At 51.9% G+C, this 21,623-nt stretch overlaps 9 protein-coding genes across 9 annotated transcripts; 6 read left to right on the top strand and 3 right to left on the bottom strand.

Annotated features, from left to right (window-relative positions):
* Positions 1-1,330: 1,330 nt before the first annotated feature.
* Positions 1,331-2,802, top strand: N7462_007379 (ubiquitin-protein ligase RMD5; the record flags this gene model as incomplete). The annotated part of the gene is made up of 5 exons (XM_057079097.1): positions 1,331-1,451; positions 1,558-1,685; positions 1,754-2,226; positions 2,256-2,520; positions 2,584-2,802. 5 exons carry the CDS (start codon positions 1,331-1,333, stop codon positions 2,800-2,802), a joined length of 1,206 nt encoding a protein of 401 aa, XP_056931767.1.
* Positions 2,803-3,553: 751 nt separating this feature from the next.
* Positions 3,554-4,699, top strand: N7462_007378 (BTB/POZ domain-containing protein; the record flags this gene model as incomplete). The annotated part of the gene is made up of 3 exons (XM_057079096.1): positions 3,554-3,736; positions 3,885-4,264; positions 4,339-4,699. The coding sequence occupies 3 exons, from the start codon at positions 3,554-3,556 to the stop codon at positions 4,697-4,699; spliced, it is 924 nt and encodes a 307-aa protein (XP_056931766.1).
* A 635-nt stretch (positions 4,700-5,334) lies between these two features.
* On the bottom strand, positions 5,335-7,045 carry csn12 (the record flags this gene model as incomplete). Its single annotated transcript, XM_057079095.1, has 6 exons — positions 5,335-5,421; positions 5,503-5,923; positions 5,996-6,057; positions 6,120-6,272; positions 6,335-6,407; positions 6,474-7,045. The coding sequence occupies 6 exons, from the start codon at positions 7,043-7,045 to the stop codon at positions 5,335-5,337; spliced, it is 1,368 nt and encodes a 455-aa protein (XP_056931765.1).
* Positions 7,046-7,908: 863 nt separating this feature from the next.
* On the bottom strand, positions 7,909-9,083 carry N7462_007376 (uncharacterized protein; the record flags this gene model as incomplete). The annotated part of the gene is made up of 2 exons (XM_057079094.1): positions 7,909-8,952; positions 9,027-9,083. The coding sequence occupies 2 exons, from the start codon at positions 9,081-9,083 to the stop codon at positions 7,909-7,911; spliced, it is 1,101 nt and encodes a 366-aa protein (XP_056931764.1).
* Positions 9,084-9,505: 422 nt separating this feature from the next.
* Positions 9,506-10,826, bottom strand: N7462_007375 (ferritin-like domain-containing protein; the record flags this gene model as incomplete). Its single annotated transcript, XM_057079093.1, has 4 exons — positions 9,506-9,658; positions 9,761-10,268; positions 10,337-10,682; positions 10,739-10,826. 4 exons carry the CDS (start codon positions 10,824-10,826, stop codon positions 9,506-9,508), a joined length of 1,095 nt encoding a protein of 364 aa, XP_056931763.1.
* Positions 10,827-12,269: 1,443 nt separating this feature from the next.
* On the top strand, positions 12,270-12,949 carry N7462_007374 (60S ribosomal protein eL20; the record flags this gene model as incomplete). The annotated part of the gene is made up of 3 exons (XM_057079092.1): positions 12,270-12,476; positions 12,544-12,720; positions 12,794-12,949. 3 exons carry the CDS (start codon positions 12,270-12,272, stop codon positions 12,947-12,949), a joined length of 540 nt encoding a protein of 179 aa, XP_056931762.1.
* Positions 12,950-14,024: 1,075 nt separating this feature from the next.
* N7462_007373 (cytochrome b5 reductase family protein) lies at positions 14,025-15,186 on the top strand (the record flags this gene model as incomplete). Its single annotated transcript, XM_057079091.1, has 4 exons — positions 14,025-14,069; positions 14,140-14,410; positions 14,486-14,563; positions 14,618-15,186. 4 exons carry the CDS (start codon positions 14,025-14,027, stop codon positions 15,184-15,186), a joined length of 963 nt encoding a protein of 320 aa, XP_056931761.1.
* Positions 15,187-16,255: 1,069 nt separating this feature from the next.
* Positions 16,256-17,778, top strand: N7462_007372 (uncharacterized protein; the record flags this gene model as incomplete). Its single annotated transcript, XM_057079090.1, has 4 exons — positions 16,256-16,327; positions 16,816-17,196; positions 17,339-17,517; positions 17,568-17,778. 4 exons carry the CDS (start codon positions 16,256-16,258, stop codon positions 17,776-17,778), a joined length of 843 nt encoding a protein of 280 aa, XP_056931760.1.
* A 780-nt stretch (positions 17,779-18,558) lies between these two features.
* On the top strand, positions 18,559-21,584 carry N7462_007371 (urease Ure; the record flags this gene model as incomplete). The annotated part of the gene is made up of 8 exons (XM_057079089.1): positions 18,559-18,579; positions 18,644-18,730; positions 18,810-18,836; positions 18,921-19,298; positions 19,369-21,045; positions 21,120-21,179; positions 21,248-21,427; positions 21,504-21,584. 8 exons carry the CDS (start codon positions 18,559-18,561, stop codon positions 21,582-21,584), a joined length of 2,511 nt encoding a protein of 836 aa, XP_056931759.1.
* Positions 21,585-21,623: the final 39 nt, after the last annotated feature.

Below are 21,623 nucleotides of genomic sequence, written 5' to 3'. Positions count from 1 at the left end.
AGAAAGAGAAAAAGTATTGGGATTTGGAGCCCGAAAGACCTCCCGGTGGTCCAGAATCAAGGGTTTCAAGCTCTTCCTCAGTATGCAACAGTGCCGACGTCACTGCAGAAAGTGGGCGGTGAGGCTGGATCGGCGTCAGGCACCAACGCAAGCTGAAAGCTTCGACCACGCAAGGGGGAAAGGGAATAGAACAAGCGGCAGCTGGTCTCAAACTCTGGCGATAGGGAGGGTTTGACTGGTGACGAAATCACCGGGAGGGCATAGGTCCCTGGAACGGAGATCGAAAAGGGGGTTCATTCTATTCTACAAGGTCCAGAAGAGCCTCCAGTGCTGCACCGTGGCCCAGTGTCCATAAAACTACGACTACTTGCGCGGTCCTACTCTCTTCTCTACAGGCCACCAACCAGGGTAGCAAGCAGTAGTGAAAAGAAGACCACGACAGCACTCGGCAGCCGGTACCATGACGGTTCCAGAGCATCGCGAGCACATATCCAAACCCGAGGGCCTCACAGCCAAGGGGTCTAGGGCAACTTTGTTTATTCAAAAATTCCCAGACGATCCGAAGACCATCTGGAGCAGTCAATTTGGTAGTTTTCAACTAGCAAAAACACGATCTCGGATAATTCCTCACTGATGCGTGTAAAACCCGTGCACTAGGATGGAAAAGAAAAGAAAAAAGAAGTCGAAAGGAGGTGAGCGGATGGCAGACTTTATACCCGCTCCGATCCGCGCTAGCGTAAGCGAGAGTGGAGTGACTCATTGCTCTGGTGGACTTTGATTGGTCACAGTGAAACCCATGACTCGGGTGCTGACTCAGACTGCCTTGTTGATGACCAAAAGAGGACTAGTGCACTTGGCACTCGAAGGCAGTTGAGAGCTCTCACAGGGTCACCAAGTCACCAACCCCGGACCACCAAGCCAGCAGCCATGGGGGGCGAGCGAGTAGAACCGATAGAGATGGCTATCATGAATGTTCACAAATGTTCTACAGAGAATGTATCTCTATGCCGGGAGGTCTCACGTATTCCAGAGTCCCGGCGAATGTGAGGAGTCACGTGTCTATGGCGTAAGGAACGGCGATCATCCGGAACAGCTCAACGTGCCGACCACGGCTGTTCCTCTTGTTCCTCTTGTTCAGACAAAGTATCCCGCCCAGCACCCGAGAATCCTTCAGATAGACGAAGAGCTGGCCTTAAGGGCTCTTCAGTATTACCAAATCATCAAGCCTTCGGTTCGGAGTTGAACCGTCCTCCATGGCCCCCGGAGCACTGATCGGGCGGTAACCTGATTGACTCCGCATCGTGTACTCCGCTCTCCGTCGTCGGACAACATGGAACTGGTCCAGAAGGAACACGATCGGCTCTTGAAGAGGCTGAAGAGCTCTCAGGGCCTGAAGAACGTTCAGTCCACCATTGATCTTTTACAGGCGGCGCGAGACACTATCGCTGCTGGTCAGTGACAGCTCCCACCGTGTCGCATGACCGGAGGGGGTTCTTTGCCCCGCCTCCAACCGAACGAGCGCTGTCGGCTAACATGGACCTCGCTTTTTATATATAGACCCCAATCAAGCAGCAGTGACCCTGGCTAAACTGCAAAATCCCGTCAATGCATCGTTTGATTCGATCAACGACAGCCTGAAAGAAACCTATGGCGGTCTCAGCAAGTACACCAAGTCGCTCGATAAGGTATCAAATCCAGTCCTCAATGTCACCCATTCTCTCCCACACAACCTCCATATGTTAATATATCGTAGCTCTTCAAAGACAGGCCCCTCCCCAGCACCGAGCATGACGCCCTCTCTGAACAGGAACATCTGATCAACCGAGCGATCGCTATGCATCTCCTCCGTGAGGGCCAGTTCTCCGTGGCCGCCACCTTCCTGTCTGAAATTGCGGAGAAGAAGTCGATGGCCCAGCACTGCGAGTCGAATCCCATCCCCGCAGAGCACGCCGCCAACCTATTAGATTTGGACGAGGTCCCCTCCACCGAGATTCGCAAGCAATTCGCCGCTATGTATTACATCCTCCACGAGCTCAAAGAAAAGAAGAATTTGCAGCCGGCCATCGAGTGGTCGCGCGAGAACCGCGAGGCGCTGGAAGCCCGTGGGAGTAATTTGGAATTTGAGCTGTGTCGTCTGCAGTATATCTGGCTGTATCATGGGGAATCGGAGGCACAACTCCACAGCCCGGGTAATGTCATCGCGGCCATCGCCTATGCCCGGCGGGAGTTCCAAGACTTCTCCCCCGCTATGACAGAGAGATCCAGCAGCTCTGTGGTGCTATGGCCTTTGCGCAGAACATGTCGAAGTCGCCGTATTCAGCCACCTTCAACAGCCCGTCGGCCTGGGCGGACGTGGCCCAGTTCTTCACTCGTGAGTTCTGCTCGCTCCTGGGTCTCTCAGCCGACTCGCCCCTGTACATTGCTGCGACAGCCGGTGCGATTGCGCTGCCGACGTTGCTGAAGCTACAGACCATAATGAAAGCGAAGCGAACGGAATGGACCAGCGCGAATGAGCTTCCGGTAAGTTGGGTGTTCGAAGTCGTTCTTCGATGATTGCATATGTCACTGACTGTCCGATTTCAGGTTGAGATCTCCCTACCGCCTTCTTATCTTTTTCATTCAATTTTTGTCTGCCCCGTCTCGAAAGAACAGGCGACCGATGAGAATCCTCCGATGATGATGCCCTGCGGACACGTCATTGCCGAAGAGTCGCTGAAGCGGCTCAGCAAGGGTGGCCGCTTCAAATGCCCATACTGCCCGAACGAAAGCCACCCTAGGGACGCGCGGAAGGTCTTCTTGTGATCAACCAATCCTTCCCTTTGCCATCGGTGTTTTCATGAATCTTAACGGGTATTTTTCGGGCTTCGAGGAACAGGAGAATTTCGGTCACGGCGTTCAGGGGTGGGATTATCGGCGCAATCATTTGACCTGGACTATCCATCTACTATCTTCTTGTGTTTATGTTGCTTTCTTCTCTTTCTTCTTCTTCATCCAGCCATTTGCTCGCCCCTATTCCATCAAGACGTCAATGCAAGATGATTTTCTTTGTTTGCCAAGCTCCCGAAGTCTGCAGCATCTAAGCGCACTAAGAATCCACCTCATTTCCCGCATCTCCACTTTGGCACCAATCCCCTCTCAATTTGGGCCCCCCCTTGGCCCCTTTTCGGTCTTCGCTCAATCTTTAGCGTCCCGGTCAGTCCCGTGACCACGCGCTCATTTGGCGACTGGATCCGTGGCCCATACGCGTTTCAAACCTGTCATGACGCGTTGCAGGCCGGCTGCTTGCCTTTTACAGTAAGATTAGCTGGTCGCTGTGGGCTTGGCTAGTTATTCCACTGCGAGACCCTGTCCTGGTCCTGTCCTGTACAACTCTGACCAAAACCAGCTAGGTTTTGAAAGAAATGGAGGGTCAATTTGCCAGAAAACTTCCCTGAATATAAATAGCATTTGCAAGCCCCTGAATCCGCTCATTTCTGTGTTCTTGCTGCCGCGTCTTTTTCCACCTGCTCTGGCGCTCTGTTCGAATTATCCCAGATAACTAGAAAATACCACAATGCTTTCCAAGCGGACCGCCCATGCTCCTTCGGACCCATTTTCCAGGTACCGGGCGACCAAGGCGTCAGCCGTCCGGTCTCGCCGGACTCGCGATAGTTCCAGCTCCGGGGGCTCGCGCCGACCAGCATTGGAGCGCCGTCGTAGACCAGAGAGACCTGGGGGGTTAGAGTGTCCGCCTGATGTATCGTGAGTCTCGTTCCAGAAGAGTATAGCGATGTCTATGCCTCCGTCCATCAATATCCTTGCCTGTGCAACCAACAACCGTCCCCAACAGAAACCACAGTCCCGGTCTCTATGAAATCAAGATCTTGCTAATCCTTTAAAAGTAGGGCCTCACCCCCTCTTCTCCCATCGTAATGCTCCGTGTCGGGCCCGGACAACGGCTCTTCGCCGCCCATGAAGCCATCCTCACCACTTCGCCTTTCTTCGCCGCCCAATGCGCCGCGCAGCCCATCAGCCCGCCCTCCCGCGCGCATCCCATCCCCCATCCCACCAAGCAGATCGACCTCCCCGATGAGCAACCCGAAGTCCTTTCGTGCGTCCTCGAGTTCCTCTACAAGGGAGACTATTACCCGCGCCTTCGCCACAACTCCCAACGCCGCACATGGGAGCTCGAAGACGCCGCCCTCGACGCGGAGCGCCTCAGCCCCGGTGCCACCATCTGGCACCACGCAGTCGGCGACGTCGTTCTGCGCGACACAGCCGTCTAGTAAGCCCTGCCCTGCCCTCCCCTCTCCCTCGACTTCAACTCCGTCTGTCTTGCTCACTACCCGCACGTCTCAGTTGCGCCGCACACAAATACGCCCTCCCGACCCTCCAGCGCCTGGCGCTCCGCAAGCAGGGCCTCCACACTGGCATCCAGTGCGCGACGATTCTGGCCAGCGCGCGCTATGCCTACGCGCATACGCCTGACTCCGAGTCCAGACTGCGGGCGCACTACCTGGCGATGATTATCCGGTGCCGGGGCACATTCAAGCGCAGCGGGACGATGCAGATGGAGATGGAGCGCGGCGGGAGGTTGTTTTTTGACCTGTTCGTGGCGATGTGTAATCATATGGTGAGTCCCCGGCTTCCCCCTTCCACCGGAGTTCCGTATGTCTTTGTGGGGTTTCGGGCTCGGTTTGAGAGGGGCGTGGGGAATTGACTAATTTTTTTCTCGATTGGTAGGATGATGTTTTCCCGTCGGCAATGTCGGTTTGCAATTCGGCAGCGCCGGCTTAGGACTCGAGGTTTGTTTGGGGAAGGGCGTTGCGATGGGTAAGGTTGTTTTGGCTTGGAAATTGGTTGTTTAGTTCCCCTTTTTTCGGGTGTTTTTTTTTTTTTTCCTTTCTTTCCTTTCTTTAATACCCGTGTACGAATATAGTGTAGGAATTAATGTAGGTAAGGAAGATAGTCGAGTTTGTTCTGCTAATGTTTGAGTGATATTTCTTTGTAACTATATATGGACGGAACTCAACTATATATATGTATTACTACTGTCATGCCAGATTTAGTGCTTTATCCATAGCGGGCGAATTATGAATTCCAAAGAGCCTATAACTTATTGATGCGCTGGTAACAAAGTTATAATAAATGCTAACACATAGCTTGTAGGGTAATGAATAATTTAATGTGTTTTGATCAGTTTTCCGTAAAGTCTATTTTAGGTGGGGGTATCGTAGTAAAGCGGGTGGAAGGAGAGTGGGTTCCAAGTCCATGATTGAAGAACAGTTCTGAGGTCCTTTTTTGGAGAAGAAGAAAAGTTCAAGAGATAAGAATGATTAATTTTGTAAATTCCTTTCAAACCCCCGTTCCAGGGAAAGCAGTGTTGTTTTTGCTCAACACAACCATACCGCGCTCCCGAGCGATATAACCCTTCATGAGACTCTGTTCCACATTCACACGTAAGCTAAGGAATGCTTTGGGTAGATGAATTTGGGGGAAATGAGTCCTGCAAAAAAGACTGACCTTGTATATCAGATTGGCCAGCAGGCATTCCACCTCATCAATATCCACCCGCGTCCGATTAGTCGCATGAGTACCGATTCGCAACGCCGCCGCAAACTCGGCCACAGGGACTCGGGTTCGTCGAATGGGAGGGTTCCCAGACTGTGTCTCTTCAAACCCACCGGTAATGAAGACTTTTCGGAAGAGGTTGCGTAGGGCAATATCACGTCCTCGTTCGAGGGGAAGATAGATGCGTCTCTTGACAAATTCTGCCTCGCCGGCGGACATGGCATTGTCGAAGCCGACAAGATCGCCCTTGCGAATGCAATTTGAAAGGGGCCGGAACAGATTCTCGAGTCGTGGGAAGGGAGTTAGAAGTTGTTTGCTAGGGAGTGTGTGCGTGGTGACCAGGTGGCAGGGAATGAGATACGTGAGAATCAACCTGGACAAGAATCGGTCAAACGAGTTGAAAAATGGAAGTTGAAATATGCAAAGAACGTGTGGTAATACTCACTCTCGGTTTCTCAGTGCGTTTCGGTGGCACATCTTCCAAGCAGTAGTCAGATGCTCTTCGGCCTGTATCATAGAATATTAGTGTCAGGAGGGCGACTGATATCAGTCAAAAGCCAGATCCATACCTCGACATAGTTTTCATCTAGAAAATGAATAATTCCGACATAGTATTCAAATGTGACAATATGGGATTTGGGAAATGCGCGGAGTGGAGGAAGGTCGTCGGACTGAGCGCTGATCGCACGGAGGATGTTCTTAGTGAGACCGACAGAGTTGATCTATATCGAGGTTAGAAGTCGGAGAAGGAAAAGAAAGAGACTTCTAGACTGATTATTAGTACCTTGAAGTAGGTTTTGAAGAGCAGGTTTGTGGTATTATAAATCCCCCATTTCCGAGACTCCTCGATGGGTGCCCTAGGATAGAAATAGATAGTCAGTAACGTAAGAATTTGGAATAGTTAAAGAGTTCCAAGTACCCACCGGTCGCTTAAGCAGAGAGTGAACATTCGGTTCATGATACGCGCAGCCTCCTCCAGATTCTCATTCTTTCCGACATCCGCCGCCACATCATCCTGAAACCCAAAACTGGATGATCCCCTCGATGCTGCTTCCAGGTCGGCCTTGATCGCGAAGGTACGGAGGTACTTTCCGACGGTGTATAAGCATGGCAGTGTCCAGGCCGGGATATTGAATTTAGAAATGGAATATCCTCGAATGAGCGCATTGGCAACCTTCTTCCATGTGGTCAAGATAGCAAGAACGCTCGCGCCTGGATGTCGGCTCTCGTATTTGAGAATCTCTCCAACCGCTTCCCAGTAAGCAGTGAATATTTCCACCCATGAATTTTGTTCGGCCTTGGGCAGTTTGGGGCTTTTGCCGTGGAAGAGGGCGGCGGTGAGGTCTTCATTCAGGAATTGGGCATTGGAGGACTCATAGAACGAACGCAGTCGATGTGGGTTATTAGGAGTGGCGATTGGCGCAAAAACGGCACCGAGACTGTCGCCCGACCCATTGGCGTAAGCCTTCCTAAATTCTGTGGCCAGGTCCCCCATCGCGTAGTTCTGTTTATGACGATGGATCGAGATGAGCCCGGCCGACGTGACTTGATAAGATACGGGTCACATGACCGGCTCTTTTTTCGATGGTTCAACGTGATCCCCCCACTTTCCTGCAACAGCACCTGTATCTACAGTCTAGGTGCGAGACGTCGTCGAATGTATTTTGAACGAAAACGCTGTTCGCTTGTGATGACCAGTTTCTTCCTCTACCCTATCTTCAACCCGTCATCTCAAGTTAAAGTATCTTGAAAGTTGTCCATGCAGCATGGCTCCGAGGCTCCCTCTAGCAAGGCTCCTACACGCCCCAAACTCGTGTTGACCGGACATGTACCATGACACCACTAATCATAGAAACCCTCTGTCACCACCTGTCTGAGAAACTCGATCTCCAGGGGGGTGAGATAATTCTCTCCTCTGGGATAAGCTCCAGTCCATAGATGTATTTCTGTTATCCGAAGTGCCCTCGTCGCCAAAGTTTGGCCCAGGAAAGCTACACGGCAGCGTATTAGGGAGCAACATTCTGACGCGTGAGACTTTCATCTGCATAACATATCTGACTTTGAATCCTTCCAAGTAAAATATGTCGTTGAATCCGTATGGAAAGACTACAAAGAGGAAGGAAATCCAGTGAGAAAGCAGGTATTCGGGAAGGCCGGTACCGCCAATAGAGCAATTCCATTACATTCAGGCTGAACTTTATTATTCTTTGATTAATATCCATCCTTGTAATTGAACTATAAACAGGAGGCATGAGATTTATTCGGCGGCTTCAGCAGTTAGGTTAATTTTCTTATGACCCCGGGACATCGTGTATTTTTATCTGCCGGCCGAGCAAGGCTGCATCAGGCTGCCCCCGATTACTCAGTAGTCACCGTAAGGTGTTTAACAGACAGCTCTTCCTCTTTTGAAGAAATTTTGAATTTGACCCATCTTAGAGAAGTTTCCCATAAAAGGTCTTCGGAGTTCAATTCTTCCATCAATTCAGATACCAGCACTCTTCCGGAATATCGAGCCCACCACCGCTGTCCATCGAGCTCCTTGAGAAGGACTCCCCAGTGGGCGAGAATCAAGAGCGAAAACGGCTCCCTTCGGCGCAAATTATCGATAAACTCTTTATCGACCGCCCCAAGCCAAGCAAGAACAGGCGCGGGGTCTGGGGAGCAGGAGAATTTCTTAAAACAATGCCGCAAATGGGCTATCACCTCTTTGTTGATTCGAAAATCAGATAAGTCGGAATTGATGTTTGCCTGTTCGTTTAAGATGACGAGCTGGTTCAGTGCGGCGTCGGTGTCTGTGTCCAAGTCGCCTAACCCGTCTTTCCAAAACATGCCCTGGGAAAACAACTTCAGATTTATCCATGGTCGACCAATGGTCAAAATCCTTTTCACACCTTGAAGGAGTTCAAAGACCATAATGATATTGTCTATCATACGGAATGCATTCTCACGGGCTGCGGTTAGCTGTGGGAGCGCGAGACTGATAGCCGTTATGACAACGGCCTGTGCGAATGCGACATCACAGTTGTCTGGCGTGATGCTATCTATCAATTTGCGAAAGGGTTCTAGACTCGAGCTATGATATTCGAGTCCGGCGTCTATATATGCTAGTGCATCTGGTGGCTCACGCGTGGTGGCGATGTGTAATGAGGCCAACGCCAGGATGCTGTTCATAAGAAACCGATGTTTGAGGGCAAGGCGCGGAATGAGAACCTGCCAGGTACGCTTCTCAGATTCGCTCACACAGAGGCTTTGGTATGTCTCCGTGGAGAACTGGTGCATCAGTTCCAGCTCGTCAACGGTAGGCTGACCGAGCGGGGTTGTGGGTGTGTTTAGAGCGATCCCGTTCCATGACTGTGTATCTCCAAGCTGCGCTTCAACGGGCCCAGAATTTCCACAATGAGCCTTGGTGATTATATTATGAGGTAGCACCCTAGAATATGTGCAATCACTCAACTGCCGCAAAATGCAGTTGGTACAGGGAGGGCCTTGTTCATCACATTTAACCCGCCTCCTCCGACAGTGGTCACAGCCATAGCGGGACTTGGTGTGAGTTTTGCGGGGCATTTCGCTGAACAGGAGAAGAAAGAATTGAAGCACATGGTCCTCATGCAGGGGAAAGATTCTCGAATTCCTTCTCCAGCTTTAGTTGTGGATCCAACGAGGCGCCGGAGCTCCGACGGTCATTGGTTACGTCATATTTTCTGAAGCCTGCCTGGGGTGCCCCGCATGTAACGGAATGGCCCGATTTAAACAAGGCATTTCATTGATATTTGCAATGCTGCAGGAAGACCCACGCCATGTTGGAAATGATACAGAGTATTATTAATTTGCACATCCCAAGGCAGCAAAAATACCCTAGCAGGTACCTAGTGCCACTCTTTTTATAAGAAGAAGAGAAACAAAACGGACATCCTAAATAAAAAGTCCCATCGCGACCATAAAACTACATACGGCGCTAATAAGGCTGTTTGAATCCACTCCAGGTGCTCCGTTGAAGGTGGGAGATGCAGTAGCGGACCCGGTCATGGTTATAGAAGGAGAAGTCATGGAGCCCGAGCCCGAAGCCGAGGACATTGTTGGCATTCTCATTCCGGACATAGATGTAGCACTAGTTGCGCTACCTCCCATGCTTGACATAGTGGTAGCAACCTACACCGGACAAAGTCAGAAATATGTTGCCAAAGAGGGAATTCAACGCATACTAATTTACCTCGACGATAGCGGGCCCAGCAACAATGTTGTCATCTGTAGCCTGGCTGTTGCCTTTGGTAAGGACTACGTAGCTCTGACCCGCGATTCCCATGGGAATGGTGACAGTGAACTTCCCATCACCGTTGGAAGTAACAGGGGTCCAGACGGGGCCGGTAACGGTGATGAAAGCCGCATATATACCAGTGGTATTTGATGTGTCGAAGCTGGAGCCAGTCATAAACTGCACTGTTGCACCGTTCATTGTCGGGGCGGATGAGATCATGGTGAGAGAAGGAAAAGCCTTGACAGGAAGAGGTTGGTTGCTAGACGGACAGGAGACAATGAAGGGCGATGCGACCGTATAAACTTCATTCAAGTCAAGAGGATTATCAAACGCTTGCGCCGCAGGAGCCTCTCCAAGCACAGCACGCAGATACGCACTGTGGCGTGCCTCAACGGTTAGAATGCTTCCAGCCGCGGTAAGGTAGGTATCATTCATGATAGACGCGGCGGCACCGAGGTAGGCGCTGACCCCAACACCTGAGATCACATTAGATAAAACCTCGTATTAAAGTGACATATCTGGATTTCATACCTTCTAAAACGCTTGCGAGAGCAAGGAAGCTGTTCACATCCGTGGCAGGGAATGAATACTCGCATCTCGCCACAGGTTTGGCTCCAGCCGCTGTACAGAAAATCAGTTACGATGCTATCCTGCTTCACTAGGCATGTGTATGAGTGTAGTGAGTATTTACCTGTCAGAGCTTGGGTCAGGAACTGCTCGTGAGACTGCTCATCCATGCCGACCATTTTCAGGTTGCTGTAGAAGGGATCCTTCATTCCAGCATTCACAAAGTCGGCTTGAGTGTAATTCTTCAGGCCTTCCTCGTAGAATGCGGCCTCGAGATGCTCAAGAGTCAAAGCATAGTTAAGGATATCAGCTAGCGAAGTAAGAGTGAGAATAATATTCGAATACTGAAGGTCAATGGAGTAATACCATCAGTGATGCCAGCGCGCTTATAGACAGGGCTGGCATGAGCAAGTCCTAGCACTGCGCTGTAGAGGGATACGGACGTGAGCTTCATACTGGCAGAAGAAAATGACCTTTTGACAAATAGTAAAGAATCTCGTTCAAGTATCTCACGCCAACTCAAAACATGGCAAACTTGTCGTTTATATGTAAAGTTGGGAGAGTCCTGCTTCACATCATTCGAACACAGCTTTCCGAATCCAGCTATGACCCTGCATGTAGAACAGGTTGTGCACCAATCTTGAGTCCCACTTAATGGTTAGTCCATTTTCCTGATCAGGTCTCCATTATTTTGATGGACGTCAACATGTACTTCTTTAGGTAAAAGAGCGTGGTTTTCCAAGGTTTGGTCAGAGAATGACAAATCTCCGAACTATTTGCAGTATCCAAATTTGGCAAAGGATAGCACTCTCAATTGTTAGTCCTACTCGAATTATAAACACGGTGGCTATTCATTGGCAGACCAAAGCTCATGTCTCATGGACAGACGGCTGGTCCAAAGATGAATTTCTCTTATGTAGTTTGCGGGCCCAATCGGAAGCATCTCTAAACGAGAGAGAACGAGAGCGAGCGAGTACGGGGCCACAGGCCTGGACGATACAGTAAGGGAGTTTGTACACCCTAATACGGTATTATTCCATAAGCTCATTTGATTGTCTTCTCAATACCATTATAGTGAATTCTGTTGAAATTACAAAACATGGAGCAATGATGAATAAGCATAAGGCAGGGTTATTTCTCGGGAATTAAATGTCAAGCTTTTGAGGTTAATCTGATTTCGAAAGCTACTGTATTTGAGATTGGGATTCGGAAAGACATGAGCTGAGTCAGACAGGTGGCGGTGCAAATAATAAGGCGGCAGAATATGTCGGGTGATGTGGCGCATGGAGGCGGTATCATGGGGGCGAGCCCCATGGTGTGGCTGGTGTGAGTGTTTCCATATCAGGTTAGTACAATTGGCTGACCTCCACTCGCTTAACCGAAGGGCGGTAGCCCTAAGCACATTGCAACACAATCTTTGATTTCTCTCCCCCGACGGCACACTAACGACTCAACCACGACAGCGACAATCACAGTACGTGCACTTTTCCCCCCATCAGTCGCTAGGCTTATACTAACATACTTATTTCCAGATGGGTGAGTACCATTTCTATATCGATTTCCAGCAATCTCCTCGAGACGGTTACGGTGTGTGCGATGCGGTCGGGATGAATTTCCATACGATGCGACGACTTTTTTTCAAGAGCAACAAGGGTCATCACGGTTAAAAGAGACATGGACGAGTAAACAGAATCAATTGGGGCTTTTGTCGAAGGAGATGCTGGCTGGGTGTCCTAATAACGACATATTCGATCGACTCTCGAAAATTTCAAACTCGACTATTCGACAAGTTCACCCTTCGCCGTCTGGGTGCCCGGCATACCACCATAGTCGCGCGCACCGTTTCACCACCATCGAGGAGACATATTCTGGAGAAATCATTGACACGACCTGAACAATGACTAATGGATTCCTCACAGGGCGTCTTACTGAGTACCAGGTTATCGGGCGTCACCTGCCCACCGAGGCGAACCCCACGCCCAAGCTGTACCGCATGCGCATCTTTGCGCCCAACACCGTTGTCGCCAAGTCGCGGTTCTGGTACTTCATGGCTCAGCTTCGCAAGCTGAAGAAGGCCAACGGCGAGATCGTCAGCCTGAACGTGGTACGTCGAGGGAAACCATCTCCCCCAATACGCCCGAATATCATCCGCTCATTCATATCTCTTCTAGATCACCGAGAAGCGCCCTCTCAAGGTCAAGAACTTCGGCATCTGGCTCCGCTACGACTCGCGCTCCGGTACCCACAACATGTACAAGGAGTTCCGTGAGATGTCCCGCACCGAGGCCGTCGATGCTCTGTACCAGGACATGGCTGCCCGTCACCGTGCCCGCTTCGGCTCCATCCACGTATGTTCATCGTTTCAGCCAGCCCTTGAATAGTTAAGGAAATTTCCTCTAACAATTGTTTCCCCCCTTCCAGATCCTCAAGGTTGTCGAGATCACCGATGCCAACACCATCCGCCGTCCCTACATCAAGCAGCTCCTCACCAAGGACCTCAAGTTCCCCCTGCCCCACCGTTCCGCCAACCCGGGCAAGAAGCTGTTCGCCTACTCTCGTCCCTCCACCTTTGCTTAAATGTAATGTTTCAGGGTTTGGAGAGATGGAGTGTGTGGATGAAATAACTGTGTTATGGCCAATAGCATGCATGAAAGATACTGGCTGCACGGAAACGGCCTGTTTGTACCCCGTTCTGGGAGCTGGTTGGATGTCGCTAGTCCCGTGTAGTGGCGTCCGAGGTTAAATTTCAAAAAATCATCGGGTTCACTATGTTTCTGACCACCGTAGCCAACTTCCACGTCCCCACACACTTCCTGTAGAGCCGCTCGACACGTTCTCATGCGTAAAGCATTGGGTGGCCGAATTAGATCATGTATGTGACATCTCAGATTTTTTTCGGTATATTCGCTGCTGCCTTTGACTCACTAGTGAAGTTGATATTTCCGTGGAGGTTTCAACCCGATATGACATGCATATGTGTCGGAGGATATGGTAGTCGAAACACATAGCGTGGTATATTGTCCCTATCTCTGCTCCAAGAAGTTTCGAGGCTAGTTGATATAACCAACCACGAGAGTACAGAAACTAAACCAACGAGGGGATGTGGCTCATTAAAAGTACTCAAAAAGAGTCGTCGCATGTAGGATAACGGCGCCTTTTGCATTCTATAATATGGATGTATCTGGCTAGACTTGTTTCGTACATTCCCAATGGATGTTAATCGATCCCATCTAGCTGTAGCCCCTTTCTGGGTATATGCATAGGGATTAGCAATAGCCATCCGGGTGCCTGGATTGCCCGTCTTTCGGGGCCTCGCCGCCTCCAAGTCCGAGCCCGAGCGAGGAGCTTGCCTAAGCGTAGGCAGCTCACCTGGCTTAAGTAGCTGTCCAACTAGGAACAGTGACAATTTCAGTGGACCAGTCAATCAGTCTGCATGTGTGAAGACCTTAGGAAATTCCCTGGAGTCAGGTACGCAATAGCCGTATATCCTTAGCGTTCAGGAACCGTTATTGCGTCATGCGCTGGGGTCGTCGGCTGCCGAGAGCGCCCTGTCCGCTTTCGCATCCGATTTCTTCCCTGTTTGCTTTTCTCCTCCACTTACCTCCCCTCTTCCACTCCATTTATTACACCCTCGTCTCAATTCATAGCCACGATGTTCGCTCGCCAGACTTTCCGCTGTGCGCAGCCCCTGAAGCAGGCATGTCCTCCTTGGAGTTCTTCAAATTGTGGGAGGGAAAAGACACTAACCATCATTTGGTAATCAACAGAGCTTCCGCAAGTACTCCGCTGAGGCTGCCCCGAAGAAGGCCAACCTTACCCCCGTATACGTCGCCGTTGGCCTGGCCGGTGCCGGTGCGGGCTTTTACCGTTACAACTCGGGCGCTGCTACTATCGACCTCAAGGACCGCCCCAAGGTCTTCAACGGCGAGGAGTGGGTTGACCTCAAGCTTGCCAGCGTTGAGACTCTGAGCCACAACACCAAGAAGCTCCGCTTCGAGTTCGACGACAAGGAGGCTGTCTCTGGTCTTCCAGTTGCCTGTCAGTGATTCTTCAATGGAAAATTGAATGTAGAGATACACTGATTTGGACCGCCCTGCTAACACCTGTATGCAGCTGCTCTGCTGGCCCGCTTCAAGCCCGAGGGCAAGGAGAAGAACGTTCTCCGCCCTTATACCCCTACCAGTGATGAGGGTATGGTTCAATTGACCCGTCCATGTCTACGCCTCTCGCTGACCTGATACACAGATGCCCCCGGCTACCTGGAGCTGGTTGTCAAGGCCTACCCCGGCGGCCCCATGTCCGAGCATATCCACTCCCTGGCCGTGAACGACCGCTTGTCGCTCAAGGGCCCGCTCCCCAAGTACCCCTGGGAGGCTAACAAGCACGATCACATTTGTCTGATTGCGGGCGGCACTGGTATCACCCCGATGTACCAGCTGGCCCGCCAGATCTTCAAGAACCCCGAGGACCGCACCAAGGTGACGCTGGTGTTCGGCAACGTCAGCGAGGAGGATATCCTACTCAAAAAGGAGCTGAACGAGCTCGAGAACACCTACCCCCAGCGCTTCCGCGCCTTCTACGTGCTGGACAACCCGCCCGCGGGCTGGACCGGCGGCAAGGGATTCATCACCAAGGAGCTGCTGAAGACCGTCCTGCCCGAGCCCAAGGAAGAGAACATCAAACTGTTCGTCTGCGGCCCGCCCGGTATGTACAAGGCTATCAGCGGTGGCAAGGTCAGCCCCAAGGACCAGGGCGAGCTTTCTGGTGTCCTGCAAGAGCTGGGCTACAACAAGGACCAGGTCTTCAAGTTTTAGATTTACTCGTGTAGAATAGAGAATCCCTGGGGATGCGTCTAGAGGTCGCGTTGTATATGGGATGCATCGTGCTTTTCAAGGGCGTGTTTATTGCCTCCTCCACGCCCCTCCACAGCTTGGCGCTTTACATGTCATGGCCTATCTGAATAGAATTCATTTGTTTCATCAAGAGGTTTTTTGACGTCTTGTATTTTATTACTATAATTATTTCCTTTGGTCATGTGGCGTATTTTTTTCATCCCTGGATGTTTCCCAATCTTGTAGAACTCTTGTGGGAACCCATCACCGTCACCTGGCGCAAGCTGGTCGCGATGGTCGCAATGTTTTTGGGGGGTTGAGCGCGGGGAGGGGCAGTGCAGATGGCAGGCGGCTACAACGCCCAAAATATATTGTGACAGGCTCCCATGCGACCATGTCTTGATAACTCGACAACTCACCTGCTCTTTTTAACTTAATTATCGAGGATGGAGAATTTAAGGGGAAAGTCATTTATTTTATGCTGGCATATCTTCCTTTTTTTAAAATTCATAATTCGCGACGTTAGTAAATTTATTAAGGACTGCTCGAGTAAGCGGCAGCGCGCGCCCGGGTGGTTGGCGCAGAAGTCATTATGTCACAAGAGCCGGAGGGGGCGTTCGGGAGGGGAAGAAGGGAAGTGTGTTGCGCGGGACGGGCCCCGGGGTTGATGCATGACCAAGGCGACACACAGTTAAGCCTCCCGAGAACAAAGGGAGGGGGTGGAAGAGAGGCAGAGAGGGGGGGGGGGGTGGGAGGCCAGAGGGGGGAAGCAGGGCTTCAGCTGAAGCGAGCCCGGACAACTAAGCCTAAAGCAGCGACTGGAAGGCTGAGGGCCGAGCATGCCGGGGGTGGCCCGGTGTCGCTGTTTTAGCTGGGGTTGGGGGACTTGCTCGTCGGGCAGGTATTTAGTGGGCCGTCCCCCCTCCGAGCCTCCGGCTCCCCCCTATTCCCGCCGGCTCCCCCCCCCAACAACAAATTTTCTTCTTTCCTTACCACCCGCCCCTCTACCCTCCCGACCAAACCCAACTCTTCCGGCTCTTATTCATATATCATGGCTGCCAAACAGGACTCCGAGGCCACTGTAGCCGTCAACGTCGAGGAGCTGCGCAACTCCAAAGATGCGGTATGCTTGTTCTTTTTCCTTTTTACCCACGCCTGGTTCATTGCTTTTCAACCCATCCTCGTTCTGGGGGCTTGCCGGCCCTTCCTGGTGCACCCGCCGCGCCCGCTCTGCGCGGTGCCCGGATACGCGTCGCACATAAACAGAGCTTTCGCAACCACATCACCACGCGAAAAAGCTCTCTCCGAGCTTGGCAAACCTTTCGCAACATTCTCAATAGTCTCTTAAAAGGTCCCTTTATGTTATTCTACCTTTGACGCGGGCGGCGCGGCGCGTCATGGGCATGCCACCCTCTGCACGTGTTCGGCCTACCGACACCACCACGGCCTATGTCTACCCTCTCTACCCAACAGAACAGCCTTGAGACCCTGTTATAGCCCTAGTTATCCTCTCTTGATGTATTATTATTCGATGATTTTTTTCTTCTTTTTTTCACATCCTGTTATCGCCTCAAGCTCCGTGTTGCGCATGCCACTAACATCCTGCCCTAGGTTATCATGCGGCTGATGGCCCTGCAATCTTACATTGCAGACCTCAGCAAGGCGTACATTGAGCACGCCAACAATGTCATCAACGGCGGTCCCGCCACCATTGATATTCCCGCCATTCCTGTGGGCCTGACCGGCCACTTTGATGTCGGCGTGGTGCGCGCCGCTAGCCCTGGTGCCAAGTCTGAGGCCGGCGGGCAGAAGAAGCGCAAGCGCGCTCCCGTCGACCCTAATGCGCCTAAGCGTGCCCTTACCCCGTACTTCCTCTACATGCAGCACAACCGCTCCAAGATCGCCGAGGACCTTGGCGGCAATGCGAAGCCCAAGGAGGTTGCCGATGAGGGTACCCGCCGCTGGCAGAGTATGACCGATGCTGATAAAGAGGTACGGACTTGTTATTTTGGTTCCCGTGATTCCATTCTATTTTTTGTGAGAGGGGGGCTATATTTGTTGCCTTTTGCGCAATGCGCGCATCATTCTTTGGTCTTGAGTTTTTCTGAGTCCAGGGCTAATTTTATTCCCACAGAAATGGAAGCAGATGTACCTGCAGAACTACGAGACCTACAAGCAGCAGATGGCTGCCTATAAGGCGGGCCGCAAAACCGGCGACGATGACGCCGCTCACCAGCTGCAGCAGGACTTCGCTGGCGCCGAGAACGCACAGGAGTCGGACTCGTCCGAGGAGTCTTCCGAGTCTGATGAGGAGTCTCCTTCTCCCCCCAGCCCGTCAAGGTGAAGACCCCGGCCAAGTCCAGCAGCGCCAAGCGCCGCCGTAGTGACATTAAGCCTGCTGCCGAGTCCCCGGTCAAGGCAGCGTCCCCGAAGAAGAGAGGTGCGAAGAACGCAGAGCCCGCGTCGGTTAAGGCCACGCCCGCCGAGCCCAAGAGCCGCAAGCAAAGAAGCGCAAGAGCGAGGCCTGAGTATGAGAGACTAACTTGGGAGTTAAATGAGATCGATGATGCTTGATTGTTTCTTAGGATTTCTTAGCTGGGGTTTGGGGGAGATGAGGGTGCCCTTTTCTTTCATGGTTGAGTCTTTTTTTTTTTTTTTTTTGTTTTCTTGCCTTTTTGTTCCTTTCCTTTGCTGGAGGACATTGTTATTGATCTTCTGATCGGGGGCTTTCTCCACCGATTCAACGGTTGCACGGTCTTGACGCAGGGAGCTTTGATCGCGGCGTTTGTTATTTTGAGGCAAAAGTGTAATTATCAGGCCGTGTATTGAATTGCAATTGCTGTTCCCCTTGTTCCAGTTGGTTGAATTAATGTCGTCTTCTACGCTGGTAAGCTCATCGTGTGTTCGTTCTTCTAATGGCCATGCCTTCTATACTTCGGACCGGTAGTTCGGTGCTTAGATCCCGGAGCCTCCCTATAGGGCGGGGCCGCTCCAGAGCACCGGGAAAGCAAAAAAAAAGGCTCAGACACTAAAACACTAAAACACCCGAGTGCACCCACTATCAACCCAGTCCCAAGTGGGCTCGGCTTTTTTCTCTTAGCAAAGGAATGACTAACACGGCCGAGCAACAGCGCCCAATCGGCCAGCACGGCACTTCTTATCATCGTTATCGGAGCATCGGCGCCTGTAATGAAATATATCTCGTGGTGGCCCCCCACATTCCCAAACCCTCCTTCCAATCCCTTCCTGGGACATCAGACTTCTTCTCTTCACCAGCCTAGTCAAACTATTCCCCTTCTCCCTCTTCGTCCACTGCACGCCAAGTCCTGAAGTCGTCCGGGGTCCACCTGCGACATGCAGCTTGTTCCAAAGGAGGTAGGCCGAAGCCAAGACTCGCCGTAATCAAAATCCCGCGCTGACGGAATCCCACCCCTCCCAGCTCGACAAGCTCACCATCGCGCATCTCGGGTTCCTGGCGCAGCGCCGTCTTGCACGAGGTGTGCGATTGAACCATGCCGAGGCCGTGGTAAGCTTCAATTTTCCCGGTTATTCCGATCCCTGCTAGGAGGGCCCCGCTAATCTTTTTTCTTCCTAACATCGGACAGGCCTTGATCTCCAGTGTCCTGCACGAGGTACGAACCCCACTTTTTTTAAAAAAAAATTGTTTCTGAAGATGCGCCAATCGAATCAATCCTAATGCCAATGGATCTATACAGCTTATTCGTGATGGCCACTACTCCGTTGCGGACTTGATGTCCATCGGCAAAACCATGCTGGGTCGCCGACATGTTTTGCCCTCTGTTGTCGCGACTCTCGTCGAGTTGCAGGTCGAGGGCACCTTTACTACGGGCACGTACCTGGTGACGGTGCACCACCCCATTAGTAGCGACGAGGGAGATCTTGAGCGTGCGCTGTATGGCAGTTTCTTGCCTGTCCCATCGCACGAGGCGTTCCCTGACCCAGACCCCAATGACTTTTTGCCTGAAAAGATGCCCGGCGCGGTCATTCCGGTGAAGAATGCACGGGTGGCTTTGAATGATGGCAGAAAACGCATTCGCCTGAAGGTTATGAGTAAAGGAGATCGTCCGATTCAGGTATGCTGTTTGCCTGGCTTCTTTATCGTTGCAATGTATACGGCGCGGAAACTAATGGGCTGAACAATAGGTCGGATCACACTACCACTTCATCGAAACGAACCCCCAATTGCATTTCGATCGCCTCCAGGCTTACGGCTTCCGTTTGGATATTCCTGCCGGAACCTCGATTCGTTTCGAGCCCGGCGATACCAAGACGGTGACATTGGTCGAGATCGCCGGTCACCGTGTCATTCGAGGCGGCAACTGGCTCGCCAATGGACCTTTGGATATGAACCGCGCGGAGGAAATTATTACCAAGCTCCAGGCGGCTGGGTTCGCGCATGTACCTGAGCCCACGGCGGATAGCACACTGATGACCGGATTTTCAATGGAACGAGAGGCGTACTCACGCATGTTCGGCCCAACTACAGGCGATTTAGTTCGTCTCGGCTTGACTAATCTGTGGGTGGAGGTGGAGAAGGATATGACCAGTTATGGTGACGAGTGTGCCTTTGGTGGCGGCAAGACTCTTCGTGAGGGCATGGGCCAGGCGTCTGGACGCTCGGCGGCAGAGTGTGTGGACACGGTGATCACGAATGCGCTGATCATTGATTATACGGGAATCTACAAGGCCGACATTGGTATTAAGGACGGGTTGATTTCGGGTATAGGCAAGGCCGGTAATCCCGATGTGATGGATGGCGTGCACCCCGACTTGGTAGTCGGTGCTTCAACGGACGTTATTGCGGGCGAGGGTAAGATTATCACTGCTGGTGGATTTGATACCCATATCCATTTGATTTGTCCGCAGCAAGTGGATGAGGCTCTGGCATCGGGTATCACCACCTTCCTTGGCGGTGGTACCGGCCCCAGCACCGGCTCCAACGCAACAACCTGTACTCCAGGCCCCAACCACCTCAAACTGATGATGCAGGCTTGCGACAGCCTGCCCATCAACATTGGCATTACCGGTAAAGGTAATGACTGTGGGCGCATCAGTATTGAAGAGCAGATTCTGGCTGGTGCCGCTGGCCTGAAGCTTCACGAGGACTGGGGCTCCACGCCTGCTGCTATTGACAACTGTCTTTCTGTCTGTGACGATTACGACGTGCAGTGTATGATTCACACCGACACTCTCAACGAATCTGGTTTCGTCGAGCAGACTATCGAGGCCTTCAAGGGTCGTACAATCCACACATACCACACCGAAGGCGCCGGTGGTGGTCACGCCCCGGACATTATCTCCGTCGTCGAGCACCCGAACGTTTTGCCTAGCAGTACCAACCCTACTCGACCATTTACTCTCAACACTCTGGATGAGCACCTCGATATGCTGATGGTATGCCACCATCTGTCCAAGAACATTCCCGAGGACGTCGCCTTTGCAGAGAGCCGTATTCGCGCAGAGACCATTGCTGCTGAAGACGTCCTGCATGACCTGGGAGCCATCAGTATGATGTCCTCCGACTCGCAGGCCATGGGCCGCTGCGGAGAAGTCATCTTGCGCACCTGGCACACTGCCCACAAGAACAAGGAGCAGCGTGGTAAACTGCCCGAGGATGAGGGCACCAACAATGACAACTTCCGTGTCAAGCGGTATATCAGCAAGTACACGATCAACCCGTCATTGGCGCAGGGCATGGCACATCTTATCGGCAGCGTGGAGGTTGGCAAGATTGCCGATCTGGTTGTGTGGAACCCGAGCAACTTCGGTGTGAAGCCAGTGAAGGTTCTGAAGAGCGGCATGATTGCTGTTGCGGAGATGGTGTGTTTCCTTTACTCTCCCGGACCCGATTTCTTGTGCTTCGGATGTCTTTACTAACCCTGCTGGTGATCTAGGGTGACCCCAATGCCTCCATCCCAACAATCGAACCGATGATTGTCCGCCCGATGTTCGGCGTATGTCAAGCTCTCTTCCTCTCAAACTTCCCATGGCACAGACAAGCTAAAATAAATGATCAACCTAGGTTCGCGTCCCAAGCACATCGATCATGTTCGTCTCCCAAGCCTCTATCGATGCCGGTATCGTGCAAACCTACGGTCTACGTAAACGCATCGAGGCCGTCAAGGGCTGTCGTAATGTCGGCAAGAAGGACATGAAGTTCAACGAGACCATGCCGAAGATGAAGGTTGACCCAGAGAGCTACGTGAGTACCTCATGCCCCTCTTACGCACAGCGCCGGCGTAGCACGAACGAGGATATACTGACAATTCCACGATCAGACTGTCGAGGCCGATGGCATGCTGTGCGACGCAGAGCCTGCGACCGAGTTGCCGCTCACGCAGGCGTACTATGTGTTCTAGATCTGGAGCTTGGAAGGCTTTGTCGGCGGCACACCCTCG

Source organism: Penicillium macrosclerotiorum (genome assembly GCF_028827735.1).
Source record: "Penicillium macrosclerotiorum strain IBT 26536 chromosome Unknown utg000007l_segment0_segment0, whole genome shotgun sequence".
Classification (NCBI taxonomy): Eukaryota; Fungi; Ascomycota; class Eurotiomycetes; order Eurotiales; family Aspergillaceae; genus Penicillium; species Penicillium macrosclerotiorum.
This window is presented reverse-complemented; position numbering and strand designations above follow the sequence as displayed.